Here is a 13,918-nt window from a genome sequence, read left to right on the forward strand (position 1 = left end):
TCTGCAACATTTGCAATCCAATTGAAATCCTAACTGCTCCAGTTCCAATCCAGGTCCCTGCTACTGAGCCTGCGAAGGAAGGTGAAGATGGCACAAATGCTTGGAGCACTGGTATCCATGTGAGAGATATGGGTAAAGTTCCTGGTTCCTGGCTTCAGCCTGGCCCAGTCCTGGCCAATGCAGGCTCTGTCTTTCCCTCTGTTTTGCTTCTAACTGCCTTTCTAATAAATAAATAAAATGCAGATGCATCAAAAAGACTGTGTAAAACTTCTCTTTGAGCTATGTATATAAGATCATGTCTATTACATAAATGAATGTTTATGAAGACTTGGGCTTAGACTTGGGTCACATCCCTAAGAAATCTAATTATGTACACACAGTATTCCAAGATTTAAAAAAGTCAAAAAATTTTCTGCTCTGAGACATTTAAGGTAAAGGAGACTAAGGATGCACCCCTTCAGTTCCCTGGCATTCACAAAAGACCTCAATACATCCCAAAAATCACAGGCTGGGAACAACAGTACCAAAGAGATGGTGGAGATGACAGGACAGAAACCCTTCTTTTAAGAACCTGATCTACAGCAGCACCTAAGAAGCACCCTGTAGTCATCACTTCTGAATGAGCCTGGATATAGCAAAACACTTTATACCTTTTCAATCACCGATACCAAGAGCTCAGCCTCTCCTGGTAGCTGTCGCAGCCTACAGACACTCCATTGCCTTCATGGCTAGGTTAAGTCAGTTGCTTAAAGGCAAAGAGCATCGCCCCATGGACAAAGCATCAAAGGCATTGGGATGCCAACGGCTGGCAGGTGCTGGCCTTTGGATTGTGCCAACCACAAATAAGATTCTTCATAGGCTGGACTGGGCTGCATCTGCCACCGCACGGAAAGGTGAGACCAGGAGGGTGCAGGCGGCATCCACAGCACACCTGGCCTTGGCTAAGCTCTGCACCTGTTTCCAGGCCACTCTACATTTTCCTTTCTCCTCTAAGCCCTTTGTTGGGCTTCTGTGCCCTGTCTAAGCACCTTTCAACAAGTTCTCGGCTCCCAGCTGCTATTTCTGGCTAGAATCCAAGGCCAAGCCGGGGTGGGGAAGTCCCTCTGGCCCCTTGCCAGAGCCATATCCCAGTAGACCAGCCCTGACCAATCACATGCGTCTCCTGATTTACAGGGCAGCTGTGCCTTTCACTCTAGCACCAGGACTGTGCCGGCAGACACCCGAGTGAGGAATAGGACTCTGACACACTGTGCCATGGACAACTACCCCCACCACCAGGCTCAGACATGGGGGAAGTTTATGTGGCTTGACCACAATAGAAAACTTCCAAATTATTACAAAAAAGTCTTTTGTTAGACTTTTGTGTGAGAGAGACTTGGGGAGAAGAGAAGCTGCATTAGAAATCTGTAGTATTGAACTTCAACTTCAGCTGCTACTCAGACTTTTCTCTAACAGGACATGCAAGGAAAGAAGGCTTCGAAAAAAAAAAAAGTATAAAGAGCCTCTTGGCACCAGAACCAGTGGGGAACTCAGATAGAGGGGGGACAGGGGACAACCAGGACAGCCGTCAGTGGTGGCACGGCAGACCAGAGCATAAAGCAGGCAGTGAGGAACAGGGGAAGGCTTCAGCTGGCCTTGTCCATAACTGAAAGCAGAAGTCTACTGGCAAAAGGTAAACACGGGATGATTCAGAGGCACATTTACAATGCATTCATGAGATAAAATTGAAGTTTCATTTAAACTCATCTTCTATTAGCTCATAACTATCCAATAAGTACAATTTTTTTTAAAAAGATCCATTTTTATTGGAAAGGCAGATATACAGAGAGGAAGAAGAGAGACAAAGAGGAAGATCTTTTGTCCAATGATTCGATCCTCAAGTGGCCACAACAGCCAGAGCTGAGCTAATCTGAAGCCAGGAGCCTCCTCCAGGTCTCCCACACGGGTGCAGGGTCCCAAGGCTTTGGGCTGTCCTCGACTGCTTTCCCAGGCCACAAGCAGGGAGCTGGATTAGAACCAGCGCCCATAGGGGATCCTGGAGTGTTCAAGGTGAGGACTTTAGCCACTAGGCCACCTCTCTGGGCCCCAATAAATACAATTTCTTATCCAATGCGAATAGTAATGGTGGTTAGCTGATGTTACAGTTAAAGAAACAGAAAGGGCAGCATAAAGCAAAGAGTGCAGACTCTGGAGCCAGCCTTCACTCCTTCTTCCTGACTACTAGCTAGGGTCTGGGGGCAAGTCACTGAGCTTCTCTAGGTCTTCACTCTCTCTTTTTTTTTTATTGGTAATTAACATTGTATTATGCGATACAGTTTTATAGGTACTGGGATTCCCCCACCCCTCCCGCAACCCTCTCCCCATGGTGGATTCCTCCACCTTGTTGTGTAACCACAGTTCAAGTTCAGTTGAGATTCCTTCATTGCAAGCATATACCAGACATAGAGTCTAGCATCTTATTGTCCAGATGAGTTCAACAGCTTCTTGGGGAGACCTTCTCTGGTCTGAAGGTAGCGCCAACAGAGTAAAATCCCGATCAATTACTTCACTCTCTTATCCAAAAGGAAATAACACCTACCTTAAAGACTCAATAAAAAGTCTATATAGTGTGTGTGTGTGTGGGGGGGCGGCAAATAGCACACCCTATGGAATTGTACCATAAAATTCAAAATAAAAAAGAGAATAAAATGCCCCCCCCAATTTATAAGTATATAGTAAGTATATAGTACCAAAGTCAGTGCCAAAGACAGCACAGGTCAGTGAATGAGAAGTTCCTTCCACTTCTTAATGAAACTTTGACTTCAAGCAAAATGAAGCACCATGCATTGGAGATGCTGGGAGAAGCAGTGCAGGTATCACGTGACCCTGAAACCATCTGAACTAGGAAAGCATCCTGACAGAAATCTAACTCCTCTTCAGATATAAGCCTAAATCAGCAGGGGCCAGAACCAAGGTTCAGAGGGTTAAGTTATCACCTATGATGCTGTCATCCCATATTAGAGTGCTAGTTTGAGTCCTAACTGCTCCATTTCTGATCTACTTCCCTGAAAATGTGCCTGGGAAAGCAATGGAAGACAGCACGGTTCCTGGGTCTTTGCCAATCCAGTGGGGAGACCTGGGTGGAGCTCAGCCCTGGCTGTTGTAGCCATTTGGGGGGTGAACCAAAGCTTGGAATATCTAGGCCTGCACCCCTTACAAATAAATAAATAAATCTTAAAAAAAAAAGACCAAAAAAAACAAAACAAAACAAAAACAAACAAAAACAAACAAAAAAACCAGTGGCGCTCAAGTCAGCCTGAAACACCACTCTGCTAAAAAACTGCTGTGGGCCAGGCACAGTAGCCTAATTACTAAAGTCCTTGCCTTAAATGCTCCAGGATCCCATAAGGGCACCGGTTCTAATCCAGCTCCCTGATTGTGGCCTGGGAAAGCAGTCGAGGACGGCCCAAGGCCTTGGGACCCTGCACCCACATGGGAGAAACAAAAGAGGATCCAGGCTCCTGGCTTCAGATCAGGTGCAGCTCTGGCTGTTGCTGTCACTTGGGGAGTGAATTATCAGATAGAAGATCTTCCTGTCTCTCCTCTCCAATTAAAAAAGAAGAAAATGAAACTTGTGCATCCATCTTGCTTGTCTGCAGCCAGTATCCATCCGGTCAAGCAGTAAGACTCAATGAAAACTCAATGGTTTTCACCTGAAGAAGATCCTTCCCTATGCAGATCTAAAATCTGAGAAATGGCTCAGAAACCAAAGTTCATTTTCTGGGTTGGCCAAGGACTTTAGTCTAATGAAAACAAACCTGAGAATAGCAGGAAAAATGAAACTTACTGCTCAAAAAGCGGTTTCTAATCCACCGGATTTGTTTCCGAGCATATCGCTTAGTTACTTGTTTCAGAGCCTCAACACCTGAAAGATACAGCAGTGGTAAGAACAATCACTTCTAACTCTGCCAAAAGGGCAGGCCCTCCCAGCCCAGAAGAGAGAGTCAGTACATGTTAGACTTGTTGGATGAAAATGTCGATTCCGAGCTGATGGCCACTTGGAACTCTTCTGGCCTCAGCCCTTTCTCAGACCACACCAGCAGGGTCCTCTGACACCCAAGGAGATCCAAGACTAGGTACGATGGAGGAATTCACACCTTTCTTTAGAAGCTGGTTACTTGTCTCAGGTGTGCACTTTCCCTCAGTGATCAGGTACTCGTGGAACTCCTTGAAGCCAATCGACTGGAAGATACCGTGTTGGTAGTCCTGGCTGGGAACAGGAGAGCATCCGCAGATGAGCCATTGCTGCTGAAAGCTGACAGGGTCCTGGAGGGGATCTAGTCAAGCCGTTCCAGGTCACAGATGAGAAAACTGAAAGCCTGGCTTTCAGTTACTGACTTTGAAATTCTCTCCCTTCCAGCTCCTAGGTGGCTTCCTTAAAAAGTGACTGCTTGGGAGATCAGAAAACTACAATTGCAGTAAGTACATCAAACCTCCTTCCCCAAGCCTTGCCAATCCCTAGGACAAATGTTCATGAACAAGTAGACGTGAAACTAACCACGGGCAGGGGATGCAGGGCATGGGAACAGTCAAAGCCTCACCTATTTTCTGAAACAAACTTCTGGTTATAGCGCCTGTGAAAATCTCTTAGTTCTTCCAAGAGGCCGGCAGCAAGCATGTCGTCCACTCTCTTATCCAAGCGCTCATCGAGAACTGGAATTAAATCAGTTCATCAACCAACAAATTGTGGGTACTGCATATACTTCATGGTGAACCAATAGACTGCCACAAACAGAATTTATTCAACCGGAAGAAAGGATTCAGATTTCACAAGACTGAATAACAATTCATAGTATATTTATTCACACTAAGATTGTAAACTCCAAATAAAAACAGCCAGAATTAAGCACAGACATGAAGAAAGAACTTACAATTACAGCTATTATGAAGGAGAAATATTTTATTCTTGTAGGGTCTATATGATCATTGCTTTTTCAGGTCTACCATACCTAACTTTGGACATTAAATTTTTTTTAAAGATATATTTATTTTGGGCCCAGTGTGGTAGCCTAGCGGCTAAAGTCCTTGCCTTATAAGCGCCAGGATTCCATATGGGCGCCTGTTCATGTCCCAGCTGCTCCACTTCCCATTCAGCTCCCTGCTTGTGGCCTGGGAAAGCAGTCGAGGACTGCCCAAGGCTTTGGGACCCTGTATCTGTGTGGGAGACCCGGAAGAAGCTCCTGGCTTCAGATTGGCTTAGCTCTGGCCATTGTGGTCACTTGGGGAGTGAACCATCAGACAGAAGATATTTCTCTCTGTCTCCTCCTCTCTGTATATCTAATTTTCCAATAAACATAAATAAATCTTAAAACAAACAAAAAAAAGAAGATACATCTATTTTTATTGGAAAGGCAGGTTAGATTTATGGAGAGAAGACAGAGAGAATGATCTTCCATGCACTGATTCACTCCCCACATGGCTGCAAAGTTGGAGCTGAGCCCATTGGGAACCAGGAACCAGCAGCTTCCTCAGTCTCCCATATGGTTGCAATATCCCAAGGCTTTGAGTCATTCTCTACTACCTTCTCAGGCCATACACAAGGATCTGGATGGAATGTGGAGCAGCCAGGATATAAACCAGTGCCCATATGGGATTCTGGTGCATGCAGGGTGAGGATTTACCCACTGAACCGTCTCACCAGTCCTTGGTCATTACATTTGTTACCCTTTGTGTAATTTTCTATTTTAAGAACCTCTTCCATGGATAGGAATGAGGAATTTTAATCTAAAGCCATCCTAGGTGTACTTTCACCTATGAAACCAAGCAGAACAGTGAATAATAATGAGGTCAGGATGGGTGTTTGCTACAACATTCAGACCTGTCCTTCAGATGCCTCCATCCTACCTCAGAGTGCCTGGTGTGAGTCCCAGATCCTCCACTTCCAGGCCAGCTTCCTGCTGAGGGACAACAGATGAAGGTTCAAGCACTCGGCTCCCTATCACTCACATGGAATGTTTGTTTTGGGTTCCAGACTTCAGGCTTTGGCTTGGTCCAGCTCTAGCTTCTATATGCATTTGAGAGTGAACTAGTAGATTAAAGATCTCTCTTTCTACCCTTGCAAATAAAATGAAAGTATAAGTCAAATCAAAACAAAAACTTTAATACAGCTACAGACAATAAAAAAAAGAGCTTAAAATGAGATGCTCAGCCTCAGTCTGTATTTTTTTTTTTTTAAGATTTAGTGGCTAAAGTCCTGGCCTTGAATACACTGGAATCCCATATGGGTGCTGGTTCTAGTCCCGGCAGCTCCACTTCCCATCCAGATCCTTGGCTTGTGGCCTGGGAAAGCAGTCGAGGACGGCCCAAAGCCTTGGGACCCTGCACCCACGAGGAAGACCTGGAAGAGGTTCCTGGTTCCTGGCTTCAGATTGATTCAGCTCCAGCCATTGCGGTCACTTGGGGGTGAACCATCGGACAGAAGACCTTCCTCTCTGTCTCTCCTCCTCTCTGCATATCTGACTTTGCAGTAAAAATAAACAAATATTAAAAAAAAAAAAGATTTGTTTATTTAAAAGGAATAGCAAGAGAAAGAGAGATCTTCCATCTAGCTGGTTCACTTTCCAAATGGCCAACAGAGCCAACTAGATCTAGCCACTGTCAGGTATCTGAAACTCCTTAAAAGTAAGTCTGGCTGGGCCCGGCGCGGTGGCGCAAGTGGTTAAAGGTCCTCGCCTTGCACGCCCGGGATCCCATATGGGCGCCGGTTCTAATCCCGGCAGCCCCGCTTCCCTTCCAGCTCCCTGCCTGTGGCCTGGGAAAGCAGTCGAGGTCCCAAAGCTTTGGGAACCTGCACCCGCGTGGGAGACCCGGAAGAGGCTCCTGGCTTCAGATCGGCATAGTATCGGCCTGTTGCGCTCACTTTGGGAGTGAATCATCGGACGGAAGATCTTCCTCTCTGTCTCTCCTCTCTGTATATCCGCCTTTCCAATGAAAAAATAATAAAAATAAATCTTTAAAAAAAAAAAAAAAGTAAGTCTGGCACCACGGCTCAGCCTGTTAATTTCTGCCTGGAGTGCCAGTATCCCACATGGGAGTCAGATTGAGTTCCAGGTGCTCCACTTTCCATCCAACTCCTCTACTCTTGGTTGACTAACCCTGTGGAAAAACCACCCTTCCTCCCTTTTCAGACAAATACTTGCAGGAATGGCAATGTGCCTTAGTCAATGACCAAGGCATCATAATAAAATTAACACTTCTTTATTGTTTAGTGAGCCACCTATAATCCTAAACATTTCATATATAAAGAATACTTCAAAATTTTTGTTTAAAAAAAAAAAAGAAAGAAAGAAAACCTCAAGCCCAGTGCAACAGCTCAGTAAATCCTTGCCTTCCATGCACTGGGATCCCATATGGGTGCCAGTTTCATGTCCCAGATTATCCACTTCCCATCCAGGTTCCTGCTTGTGGACTGGAAAAGCAGAAGAGGATAGCACAGGGACCTGGGACCTTGCACCCAAGTGGGAGACTCAGAAAGAAGCCCGTGGCTCCAGGTTTCAGATGGTTCAGCTCCAGCCATTGCAGCCACTTGAGGAATGAACCAGCAGATGGAATACCTTTCTCTCTAACTCTCCTTCTTTCTGTAAATCTGCCTTTTCAATAAAAATAAATAATTCAGGCCCGGTGTGGTAGTCTAGTGGCTAAAATTCTCACCTTGCATGCACTGGGATCCCATATCGGTGCCAGTTCATATCCCGGTTGCTCTACTTTCCATCCAGCTCCCTGCTTGTAGACTAGGAAAGCAGTAGAGGACGTCTCAAAGCCTTAGGTTTCTGCTCTCCCCAAGTGGCCACAATGGCCAGAGCTAAGCTGGTCCAAAGCCAACAGCCAGGAGCTTCTTTCAGGTCTCCCACATGGGTGCTGGGTCCCAAGGCTTTGGGGCATCCTTAAGTGTTTTTCCAGGCCACAGGCAGGAAGCTGGATGGGAAGTGGAGCAGCTGGGACACAAACTGGCATCTATATGAGATGTTGGCGTGTACAATACAAGTACTTAAGCCCTAGGCTACCAGGCCAGGCCCTAATTTCACTTTTTAACACATTTTTTTGAAGTCCCCTCATAAAAGAACTCATCTTTCCCAGTTTTTGCCAGACATACTCCAGGACATCAGAGGGCTTTTACCTGTCTGGTCAGCATGGAGCCAGAGGATACAGGGGTTAGGAAACTTCAGTGGGCCCCCAAGAGGACCACCACCTTCTTCTGTGTGCTGTCGATGAAGAAATTCACTGTGAGAGATTCCTGTTTCTTCAAACACTTGCAAGCTCCTAAAGTGTTCAAAAGGAGAGGTATGAGAAGCACAGGTGATTCAGGCACATAAGCCATTAGGAATATTTGTATTGAAGTGAAACAAGGATGAAGTTACTCATTATCAGGGCCAGTGCTGTGGTGTAGCCACCATCTCGGTACTGGTTAGATAGTAGCTGCACCACTTCCGACCCAGCTCCCTCCCTACTCATGTGCCTGGGAAAGCAGCAGAGGATGGTCTAAGCACTTGGGACTCTGTCACCCACACAGAGACCAGTAAGAAGCTACTGGCTCCTTGCTTCAGACTAGCCCAACTGTAGCTGTAAGAAGGAAGGAAGGGCAGGAGGGAAGGAGAGAAAGAGAGAAAGAGAGAGGAAGGGATAAAGAGAGAAACGAAAAAAGAAACTTCATTGTCACTTTTATTGCCTAAGGTCCCAAAGACATGCATGTCCAGGGTTACTGCGCTCTTAGTTTTCTTCTGAAAGGAACTAAAGAAAATGTTGGGTAAAATAAAAACATTATTCTTGTAAACATATATAAATCTTCCTGAAAACAGTTAAATACGTTCAGAAACTGGCTGCTTCTACACAAACAGAATTTTCAGGTAAGCAGTTAAAAGAGCTTGTTTGGGACACTTTGTTAGAAGCCAACAAGCCTGGGCTCGCTGGCGTGCCTTTCCCACAGTAGAAAAGTATGTTGCATATCCAGCTCCTCAACTTTCTTTTTAAATATGTCTAAAATTAATGAAGAATATTTCTGACCAATCCACTGCTCTACTGGCTCATGATCACCGAGGAAAGAACTCACCCACTTACTCCTAAGCCACAATCTACTTCTGTCGCTATCTACTATATTAAACAGCCCCAGGTAATTTAATGCCCAAATCTATACTTCACCACTCTGGGTGATTGCAACTTATCAGCTGGAAAGTTGATCTTTCTCTTCCTGACCCAATTCTACTTCCTGAAACCCTAACACAGGAGTAGAGACCCCTTGTCTTTCAGTATCACTGGTCACTCAAAGAGGATCTATGAGAAAAAAAAAATACAATAGTGGCTATCTCACTCATCTGGGGGTTACAATACAGCCTCAAACCCAAAGGAAAACAGAAAAGGCCTTCTAATCTTCTCCACTGCTTGGATCCTCCCGCCTCTCACTAAAGACACCACTCTCAAGCACTGCAGTTCATTTACATGCATCAAAACAAGGAGAGGGAATAAGAAAAAAAAAATCAAGTAGGAAAAGGAGAGAGAATAACACCAGACCAAGCTCTGGCATCCTGTCATAATACAAAAATAAAGAAATTCTTCAAAGAGTTTTTGAAGGTTTCTAGTAAATTGTTTCAGATAAAATGCCTGGCGGGGTAAGGGGAGCAGCAATATGGCTAAATCCTCACCTTGCATGCGCCAGGATCCCATATGGGTACCAGTTCCTGTCCTGGCCGCTCCATTCCCATTCAGCTCCCTGTTTATGGCCTGGGAAAACAGTGGAGGATGGCTCAAAGCAGTGGGACCCTCACCCACTAGGGGGATCCAGAAGAAATTTCTGGCTCCTGGCTCTGGATCAGCTCAGCTTCAGCCATTGTGGCCATTTGGGAAGCAAACCAGCAGATGTAAGATCCTTCTCTCTGTCTCTTTCTGTAGACCTGATATGCTTCTCCAGTAAAAATAAACAAATCTCTCTCTCTCTCTTTTTTTTCAATGCTGAATGCTATAAAAAGCATAATCTGTATTAGTCTAGAGTATGCATTCTTTTACTAAGTTTGGGGTCTCTTGTAAAAGAGCTAACAAAAAAAAAAAAAAAAAAAAGCCGAGACAATGGTGTATGGTCCTCCAAAGCATAGCCCTACCTGAAAAGACTGCACTCTTTAGTACTTTAGTACTACATTTTATTGGGAAATGATGGGGAAAAAGGGTTAAGGAAAAAAGGATCTAGGAAATTCATCTGAATGGAATACTTTACAACCTCTATCAATAATATATGTTACAACATTTATCCTGTACAATCGTCCATACAGCAGGTTCTTAAGACGCTTTGCTATGTCAGATGTGGTCTCACTTCCAATACTGCAGAAAACCAAAATTAACATGAGGCTGCAATGTCAAAACAACCTAAGCAAACATGACCTGATGAGTTCATTCATTACCTCTCAGCCTTACAAGAAAATCTCCATGTGCAAAGGGGAGCTGATCTATGAGACAGTTTATAAAATCCACCTCCCACTGGGAAAGCTGCTGGGGCAGAACTAAGCATTGCACAACCAATTATGAAACCCAAATCACAATGTAAACGGACTGTGTGCCAGAGAAATTTATATGAAAACTGTTATACAAGCAAAGATCAAACAGAAAATGAAGCAAGATTACATAGGCCCTAGGGTAAAAGCTATATTGTACTATGCATTTAAAAAGTAACAACAAAGTAGGGTGCAACTATTTATGGAGAGAGTTGGACTCAGGGCCTCCCAACCTGCTGAGCCAGAACAACATATCAATCTCCTCTAACTGCTATTACCAAAGCTCTCTCATTAACCAGGCACACAGAAGAGCTGTTGGCCCCCAACTCTAATGGAATCCAGGGTCAGTGCTCCAGGGTTTTCTTACCTGGCCACTTTACGCTTGTCATGTGGGTGCAGCTTGGCGGCCATTTCTGGGTCCACCTGGCTTAGGCGCTTATGTAGTTCATGGCTATCCTCCTTTTCAAGCTCTAGTTTCCGGTCCACTGTGTTCTCACTGCCCATTTCCTGGGGCTATGAAATGAAGGTTTAGAAGTAAACTTAACTCAGTGAACACTAAGACAGTATGTATGCACCCAGCCGTCTGCTAACGCTTGGGAATACAGAAGAGAGGTGAATCAGACAATCTTGTCATACAGCGAGACATAATCATAAACAACAAATTCCAATATGCTGTGGTAAGTGCTGTGAGGCCACAGCAAACAAAGAGGAAGGAGGATTTACTGAATGGGGAAGTATTCAGCTTCTCTGCTTCCTTCTCAGAAACACAAACAGGTAGTGGAGCCACCACACCTATTTGAACATTTCCAAGAGTCTGGTCTTCTCAGCAAGGTGAACAAAGAGCGGGGCATAGGTGCCGCCACCTTCCCGGTTGCAAAGGTTCACCCTCCGCAGGCACACAGGGTCAGTGCTGGCCTCCTCCCTGACATATGCTTTGTGCTGCCAGCCAAGAAACGCTGAATCAGACTAAAGCACTGTTCGCTCACGGAGGGATGCTAATTAAGCCACACAGGAGCACTTTCCCACACACAGCCCCTGCCCTGAGGCCAGCTGGAGGGAGCGCAGTTCACATACATACGGAGGTGGCATTTGCCTCAGAATCCTAAGTGGGAAAATTACAGTTGCTGAGTATAAGAAATAGGTAAGAACCAACCCTCCTCTCACTAAAATTTACTAGCTAGAAAGAGGAAACAACCACTCCTTAGTGTTACAAAAAAAAATTAAACATACCTTGGTACTGACAAGAACTTTCCAGAGCAGAGACTCGATGTAGTAATTGGTTCCTCCCACGACAATAGGAATTTTGTTTCGGGAAAATATATCTTCAATGTGAACATTAAGAAAGACATCACGGTATTGAATATCAAGAAGAGGATCCAGACCCTTAGTCAAATAGAGTAATAATCAGAATTTATTTGTCCATAGAGCAAAGGAGAAAGGGCGGACACAAAAATCAACTGATATCAGCCTTCAATATTTCTCCTAAGTTCTCAGAATCATTTCCAGTTCTGGATTTACATAAATTACAGTCAAATGCATAATGGTAATTGCTCCCAGTTCTAGAACTTTCTAGATGTTTCTCCTAAGTTTCAAAGTTTTATGGGCATTCCAAATCAATGTAATAAGTCCAAGCCCAAGGATGCTCACAGAACCAAGCGTCAGTGCTTAGGAAGCCAAGAAGGTGATATTCATGGCTTAACTCCACCTGCTAAGGCAAAACACAAGCAGTTTTCTCTAAGTGATTGCTCTCGGACCACCATTATGTGTTAACAGTGCACATGTTAGTCACTTGAGCCTTCACTGGAAAGACAGAAGTACAGGTTCTGAAGAGACGGGCTGCAACTTCCCGGCCCAGCATTACAAGTTACTCAATCTGCCTGAGCTTCAATTTTTCTGCTCTAAAATCCCCATGGGTTCTCACGGGCATTAAATATGACAATGTGTAAAAAGCCCCTGTCACAATGCCTGAAAAATGGTACTAGCTATTCAATTCATCACTATTGTTTTGATGGCTCTGTTACTTTGAATTCTACTCTTCAGAATCTGTTGATGAAATGATTATCTGCTTTAACAAGGGCTTTGCTTCAAATAATTGACCTTAAAAAAATACTTCCAATACTTAGACAAAAAGCTATGTACTGTGGCTTAGCAGGTTAAGTCAAACCTTGCAACACTGACATCCCGATCAGTGTCAGTTCAAGTTCCAGCCTCTAAGGCACCTGGGAAAGCAGCAGAAGATGGCTCACATACTTGGACCCCTCTCACCCATGAGGGAGATGAGAATGGAGTTTCTAGCCCTGAGCTGCCTAGTTCCGGCTGCTGCAGCTATCTGAGGAGTAAACTGGCAGATAAATCATCTCTGTAAATTTGTCTTTGGAATAAATTAAAAAAAAAATTTATACATTTCTCCTTGCCAATCAATCTGTGGGCACTGAGACAGATGTCTTTTCTATAAAAGAAGGAAACCCTCCCTAATCCTTAAGGCATTTGGGTAGGGTGGGAAAAAAGGTGCCTCCAATCAAAGTTCATTAAAAAAAAAACAGGCCCAGTCCAGTGACCTAGCAGCTAAAGTCACCCCTCGAACACACCAGGATCCCATATGGGCACTGGTTCTAATCCCAGCAGCCCTGTTTCCCATCCAGATCCCTGCTTGTGGCCTGGAAAAGCAGTCGAGGACAGCCCAAAGCCTTGGGACTCTGCACCCACATGGGAGACCTGGGGGAAGTTTCTGGCTCCTAGCTTTGGATTGGCTCAGCTCCTGCTGTTGTGGCCCCTTGGGGAATGAACTATTGGATGGAAGATTTTCCTCTCTGTCTCTTCTCCTCTCTGTATATCTGACTTTGCAATAAAAATAAATAAATCTTTAAAAATAAATAAATAAAATAAATTTTAAAATTAAAAAAAAAAAGAAACCTTCTTAAAATATGACTGCTTGTTTTTGTTTTGATTTATTTGAAAGCCAGAGAGAGTTCCATCTGCTGGTTTTCTTCTCAGCCACCTGCCACAGCTCCTGGCTAGGGCCAAAGCTGGGAACTAAGAACTCAATCCATGTTTCCCCCCTAGGAGCCACATTAACAGAAAGCAAGGGTCAAGAGCCAGGCCCAGCAATCAAACCTAGCATTTTGATCCAAGATACAGACATCTTAACTGCCATGGTAAATACCCTACTTGTTCTAAAAAGATAAACAGTCTCAATATCCCCCTTAAATTATGTATAGGAAACACATAAATTACACAGTAAAACAAAACTTCAATTATATAAGATGATTAACAAAGGGAAAAGGAACAAGTGGAAAAGAGGAAGGGGGAAATGGTGAGATAGCAGAAGAGGGGAAGAGCAAAAAGAGGGAAGGAGATGTGATAGGAGGGACTGGATGGGCCAAGGCTGATCTTGTTGGCCCAAG

At 44.4% G+C, this 13,918-nt stretch overlaps 1 protein-coding gene across 4 annotated transcripts in view; it reads right to left on the reverse strand.

Moving 5' to 3' along the window:
- Positions 1 to 13,918, reverse strand: part of TRIT1 (tRNA isopentenyltransferase 1) — a 45,440-nt gene that overhangs the window by 5,317 nt on the left and 26,205 nt on the right. For 2 of the 4 annotated variants that reach the window (XM_040974283.1, XM_040974286.1), the window contains exons 3-8: positions 11,745 to 11,843; positions 10,882 to 11,027; positions 8,156 to 8,298; positions 4,581 to 4,692; positions 4,137 to 4,249; positions 3,827 to 3,904 (exon numbers count right to left, since the gene is read on the reverse strand). In XM_040974283.1, coding sequence (XP_040830217.1) covers positions 3,827 to 3,904; positions 4,137 to 4,249; positions 4,581 to 4,692; positions 8,156 to 8,298; positions 10,882 to 11,027; positions 11,745 to 11,843 — 691 coding nt within the window. The remainder of the gene's footprint in view (positions 1 to 3,826; positions 3,905 to 4,136; positions 4,250 to 4,580; positions 4,693 to 8,155; positions 8,299 to 10,881; positions 11,028 to 11,744; positions 11,844 to 13,918) is intronic. The other 2 variants (XM_040974284.1, XM_040974285.1) reach the window with 2 other exon arrangements.

This window comes from Ochotona curzoniae, unplaced genomic scaffold (genome assembly GCF_017591425.1).
Source record: "Ochotona curzoniae isolate NIBS_2020 unplaced genomic scaffold, NIBS_Ocur_1.0 contig_2404, whole genome shotgun sequence".
In the NCBI taxonomy this organism is placed as follows: domain Eukaryota; kingdom Metazoa; phylum Chordata; class Mammalia; order Lagomorpha; family Ochotonidae; genus Ochotona; species Ochotona curzoniae.